The sequence below is a fragment of the Ananas comosus genome, linkage group 18 (assembly GCF_001540865.1).
Source record: "Ananas comosus cultivar F153 linkage group 18, ASM154086v1, whole genome shotgun sequence".
Lineage (NCBI taxonomy): Eukaryota > Viridiplantae > Streptophyta > Magnoliopsida > Poales > Bromeliaceae > Ananas > Ananas comosus.
In genome coordinates, this window is record NC_033638.1 from 97,748 (window position 1) to 104,349 (window position 6,602).

The following is a 6,602-nucleotide window of genomic DNA, read 5'->3' on the forward strand; positions in this document are numbered from 1 at the left end:
CTTGTAATGGAGTGTTGAGCTTGTGATCCAATATCTCTTGGTCTAATCAAACTGTTCATCACTTGGGAAGTTACATTGAGGACTTTTTTCGAAAATAACCCTCTGAAATTTTGTAATTGGCAAAATAACCCTCTGAAAATTTTATTTGTGAAACTAACCCTCCTCTCGCCACCTCAGCCGCCATCTCAGCATTTCTCATAAAGACGGTGACTCGTTCACTGTCTTTACTAAAAACACTTGAAGACGGCAAATGGTTCACCGTCTTCTCTAGGCGTGGACCCTTCACCGCCTTCTCAGCAATTCCCCGCGTATCAGCGAATTCGACGAGAAGACGGTGACTCGTTTACCGTCTTAACAAAGGCGGTGAATCGTCTACCGCCTTATCTAGGCGTACACCATTCGCCGCCTTCTCTGTTGCCCAAATAAGACGGTGACTTGTTCACCGTCTTTACTTAATCTTGAAGACGGTAAGTAGTTCACCGTCTTCTCTAGGCGTGGAACCTCCGCCTCCTCAGCAATTCCCCGCGTATCACCGCCTTAGCAGCAATTCGCCGCAGAAGACGGTGATTCGTTTACCTCTTTAAGAAAGACAGTAAGTTGTTTACCGCCTTATCTAGGCGTAAACTATTCACCGCCTTCTCAGCAAATCCCCCCGACAGCTGGGGGCATAGATAAGACGGTGAATCGTTCACCGTCTTACTTAAGACGGTAAATTGTTCACCGTCTTTGGTGCAGGACACCCTTAAGACGGTCAATGGTTTACCGTCTTATCTGAGCAAGTTTACCGTCTTCAGTGTAGAACTCCACCCAGCCTAATTTCGCCAAGTCCTCGAGAGAGGGGCTAAAACACAGATAAGACGGTGACTCGTTCACCGCCTTAACAAAGCCGGTGAATCGTCTACCACCTTATCTAGGCGTAAACCAATACCAGGACTTAGCTTTTTTTTCTTCGGTTTTGTGTTATTTGCACTAAAGACGGTGAACCATTCACCGTCTTTAGTGCAAACAGCAGCAAATGCTGTTTTAAGCTTGATTTTAAAGAAAATTTCAACAAGTTTGACGTAAGTTTTTTCACGATAACAAAATTTTCAACAAGAAACACAAGATCACGAGTGGAATAACAAGATATAATCAACAAGATAAAAATATCAAAAAAAATCCCGAGAAATATACAAATATGCACTAAATTAAGTATTATATAATATTATACAAAGTCTAAGTTATCTAAATCAAAAATATACAATCAGCCTCTCGATCGTCCTCTCCCTCGACGTCCTCGGCCACGTCCTCGTGCACGGCTACATCCACGTCTACGGCCACCCTCTACAACGAGATCAGCAATAGTATGTCATCAATTGCCTCGATATCGGCCATCGCATCGAGATCCCCAATCATAACGCCCTCGCGATGCTCCGGTATCGCCTGAGTCTCGTCGATAGTGGCTGGTCTAGATGTTCGGCGGGCTTGTGATGAAGACGCGGCATGACGTCGAGAATAGACGAATGTAAAGTGATCTCTAGAGACTGGCGGCGGCAAAAGCAAGTCCAAGTCCAATGGCCTAGTAGGAAATCTCTCAGGGGCGGCGGGTATATCAGCAACATCACTAGGAGATGGAGATCCAGCAGATGTCGGTGTCTGACGGTGGTGATGACCCGATGTCGATGCATGTCCAAAATCTCGACCTCTGATATCAGTGGCGACAGGTATAGTAGGAATGTACTCCAGTACACTATCAAGATCAATATCGATACCCGTCAATACCTCCATCACCGCATCGTAAGAAGGTCGATCATGAACTAGGCTCCTGATGCTATACTGTGTCTGTCGTATAGCGTCCACCTGCATTATAGATAATAACTCACCTTTGGCAATCTATAATATACAAAATATTAAAAAACTAATAAATGGGCTGAGTGATCGTACCAAAGCTCTCTCGGTCTGGCCACGAGGCTGGTAAGTCAATGGTGGACGCTGTACTGGACGAGAAATCCATCGTCTCGTGATCTGCCAGTACCACTCCATATAAATCGAGGTCGCCTGTACTGGATCATCACCGACAATCAGATGCTGGTCAATAATAGCCTGTAATCGCTGTCCCCATCTCTCGATGTGTGCAGCATGAAAGTGGCCCCAATGCTCATCTGGCCGCCCCTGAGATGTAAAGCGACGGATGGTCTCCACATGAATAGGTATATGCTGCAGGAGACCAAACTGCCGAAGGACTCGATCGGGCACGTGAAGCTCGACGATATGAAAACAAATCAGCGTGGTCCGCGATCGCCATACCTCACTGCCCTGTACACAGAATGCTGGTAGCACCTCTAATACAGCATCTGTGTACGGCCGCCATGTAATCTGTGAAAAAGCCAATAATAGTCAGCAGAATGCATTAATACGGTTGAATATTGAAATAATGGTTGCATTAATACGTACCTGTGTCTCTCGCTGCTGATCTAGCTCATCTCTATAGAACTCTATATCAGTCGTCCTAACGTTGGCCCCAAAACGTAAACCGCCGGCATTCGTCCACCTGATATTTGAAAAGTATGTTAGTTGCAAATATATAGGAAGAAATATAATATGTATCATATTTAATTATTATACCGGCAACCCAAAGGGCAATCAGCCATGTCGGCAATAGCTCCAACGCCAGTAGGTCGGCCGACATGAAGATGGTCCCATGCCCAAATCTATAAATAAATTACAATAAATTAGACATGTAAACTTAAATAGGAGAAGTTTTATATAACAATTATTATATATTACCTGTACTAATGTCGCGAAACAACAGCATTCGACCTTGTCCTTTAATGACGCCGTTCCCAATGCGCGATAAAGGTAGGCCAATGCTGCCGACCCCCAGGCTAAACCACCACATGCGTCAAAATCCGCCAAAAGTGGTAGCCACTTAAGATGAACTCTATATCCGGTGGGGTTTGGAAACAGACTACAGCCAATCTGATATAACATATATGCACGGGCTGTGGCTGCAACTAATCCAGCCGGAGCATCCAAATGTATATGATGGAAGTGCTGGTATATCCAATCTAATCGAATCTGACCAGCTCGGATGCCATCCGGCACAACCCCTAAAAGCTCCTGACAAATCTCTATCCACGGATGCTGTGTAGTCCCCGTGACAGGCGCTCCATCGACACGAAGACCTGAAATAACCGCCACATCCTGAAGTGTAATCGTCATCTCACCGTGGCGGAAGTGGAAGGTCTGGGTCTCCCGTCGCCATCTCTCGACCAGAGCTCCCAATAGAGACTGATCGAGCTGCAGACGCCTAAGTCGAGAAATGCCGTAGAATCCTGACTGTCGTAGCAAATCTAGCACCGCTGGATGATCCATATCCCACTGGTTCAATTTGCGGCCATGCTCTACGAACTGAACGCCGCGATATCCCTACAGTGACAAAAAAATAGTTAGCACAACATTTATATGCATTAATAATAAACATAATTTATAGAGAAATAATTCTTACTCTCACCTCAGTCGTGATAAATGAAGACCTATGTAGATGCTGCTCTGTCAGGACGGACTCATCAACCGGTCCCGCCTCCTCTAGATCTGCCATCTGCAATTTTAAAGAATTTGTAATTAGTAACATATTAGCAAATAGCGCATTGAATATTGGAATATTGAAAGTTTAATAAATACTAGTAAGTTAGGTAACAAGTCCTACGTCGACGTCCTTGTTGTGCGCTCTCTGTATTCTGTGGACAGGTATTTCTATAATGACCGTGCTGCTTACAAATGCTGCATTTTGTTCGTCGACCACTGGTTGCGTCCATTATATTACGAATACGTGTTGATCGTGGTCGACCTTTCTTTCTTCTAACTGGAGGCGGTACAATTGGTGGGCCCATGGGTCGTGGCCAGTAGCGCCTGTCTGGAACTGGATGGAAAAGCGGTGCGTATGTCTGGCGATAACACTCTACAGTATACCAATGGGAACAAAGACTATGATAATCTATTCTTAGTTGTGAATTACTGCAAACTGCTAAAATATGCGAGCAAGGTATGCCCGTTAGCTTGAATTCTCCGCAATTACAATCCGCTTCTGTTCCATTAATGGTAACATTGTAATCAGAGTATCCTGTTTGAACTTCAAACTCAATAGTCCCAAATCGATATACAATGTGTCCCCGTGCCGTCACCATATTCATCGTAATTCGACTTTGTATTTTTGGTGCTAACGTGGCCGTCATACTTTCACCATTTTCACGACGCTTTACAAAATAACTATTCAGTTTGTAAAAAGTTCCCGCGACAAATGCCGTTACTGGAAGAGCACGGATACCCTTAAGTACCCCATTTAAACTCTCGGACATATTTGTAGTCATCAACCCGAAGCGTCGACCTCCATCAAATGCCCACGCCCAATACTCTTTGTATACTTCGAGCTCATCGACCCACTTCCACGCATCCTCATCTAGCGCGCGTAACTCATCTTTCAGTTTATAATATTCTACCGACGTTGGAGCACTGCCGATACTATAAAATTTGTCTAATAATGATTCATTTTTAAACCGCTTAGCCATATTTGCTTTCATGTGTCGAAGACACCACCGGTGTGCATGCCCCTGTCGAGTAGGATATAACTCAGCCACTATTTCCTTTAAGCCACTAAATCTATCAGATATAAAACAAACCGGTCGATTGCGTATAACATAATGGCCCAAGTTATGTAAAAACCAACGCCAAGTTCCACCATTTTCGCCTTCGCAAATTGCAAAAGCTAAGGGAAAAATGCTATCATTCGCATCGACAGCCGTCGCTATCAATGCATGGCCTTCGTATTTGCCATACAAGTGAGTCGCATCAATGCTCACCACCGGCCGACAATGTGCAAATCCATGAATAGAAGGAGCAAATGACCAAAAAAGACGGCCAAACTGACATATTCCCTCTGATGGCCATCTATGATCAAGCCGCCAATAAGTTCCATGATTAGTACTCTGCAGCATAGTAAGATACCGAGGCACGTCTGTGTATGACTGCTCCCAGCTCCCATAAATAATTTGTAATGCTTTGCTCCTTGCCAGCCATGCCTTCCAATAATTTATTTGAACATGCAAAGTGGATCGCACCGTTTCCTGCACTTCTTTTGGCGTCATATTTAGTCTTGCCTTCATTAACGGGAGAATTAGTTGACATATGAGATTTGAAGTACAATTACGATGCGCCGCATTTAGCATTGGAATAACACAAGTATGTTGACCCGCGTATGTCTTAACTCTGAAATATGTTGCATCCTTAGGAACCGAAGCGTGTAACCTCCAAGGACATCCCTCAACTGTGCATTTCACTGTATAAGTTGTTTTGGTAGATTTCACAACTTTCATCTGAACATTGTGAGTAATGTGCCATCGATCAAGAGCGTCCACTAAAGATGCCTTATCATTAAAGATTTCACGGAGCCAAGTCCCGTCAATGCTAGGTAGATCGGAATTGGTACGTCTAACATCGAACTCACTCGAATTCACAACATACTGTTGTATCCAATTATTATCCGTAGGAAATTGCTCCGGATGGTCAATAAAATCAAGTTCCTCGTCAGGATTGTCTACATAATCGTTGTTTACATGCGGGTCGTCATTCAAACTGTAAATGGCATTCGCAAGACAATTTAATCCACCATCGTGATCATCTTCAATGTCAACGGCTAGATCATTCCAATCGTCGTCCTCATCCTGATTACCGTCATTATCAATGGGTGCATCCTCCTGATGACCATCATTATGAATGAGTTCATCGTCCTGATTACCGTCATTATTATCTCCTTCATCGACATATTATCAAGAACTTCATTCCAATTTGTATAGGGTGTAGATAGCCTGCAATACGTCCCGAATGTTTACTATATTAGGTAAAATTTTATTTACTATTAATTAAATAATCCAAATTTTCTTTACCCCCAATCGTAATTTTCATTAGGTATATGAAATATCCTGGGTTCGTCACGTGACATCGAGGGTTGCGCACGTAACGTCGACGGTTGCGCACGTGACGTCGAGGGTTCGGCACGTGACGTCCAGGGTTGCACACGTGACGTCGACGGTTGCGCACGTGACGTCGAGGGTTCGGCGCGTGACGTCGAGGGTTGCGCACGTGAAGTCGAGGGTTGCGTACGTGGAGACTGACTCTGTCTGCAGTATTCATAATTATAATGTATGAAAGAATTTCATAATTAAAAAAATATTCACCGCAATCTTGAGGTATATTACTGACCTTGTCATTCTTACGCCTTGTTCATTATCAACTTCACGGTCACCAATTGGATTCTCCGGAAATTCCACATCGATATCATTATGTAGCAGGCTTATGTAATAACCTTGCGACTGATATTGTGTCTCTGAATGATATAAATCTTTCTCTATGTATAGCGACACACATCCATAATGTTCAAACAATCCAATTAATCCCTCCAATGATTCATCATCTACTATATCATGAGCAATATATTCATTTGCTCCCGTAGGGCATCGAATTGTGTATTTAAGACAACATTCTTCTCTATTACAATTTACTAAACGATACATTCTCCTCTCAAAATTCGCATAGGTCGTATCTGAACGAATTGCAATCAATTTCTT

At 43.6% G+C, this 6,602-nt stretch overlaps 1 protein-coding gene across 1 annotated transcript; it reads right to left on the reverse strand.

The window, feature by feature from the left end:
- On the reverse strand, window positions 1,324-3,817 carry LOC109724190 (protein MAIN-LIKE 1-like). The gene is made up of 7 exons (XM_020252928.1): window positions 3,689-3,817; window positions 3,494-3,580; window positions 2,767-3,408; window positions 2,605-2,690; window positions 2,434-2,530; window positions 1,924-2,355; window positions 1,324-1,839 (listed from the first exon to the last, which is right to left on the reverse strand). The coding sequence occupies exons 2-7, from the start codon at window positions 3,578-3,580 to the stop codon at window positions 1,324-1,326; spliced, it is 1,860 nt and encodes a 619-aa protein (XP_020108517.1). The 5' UTR covers window positions 3,689-3,817.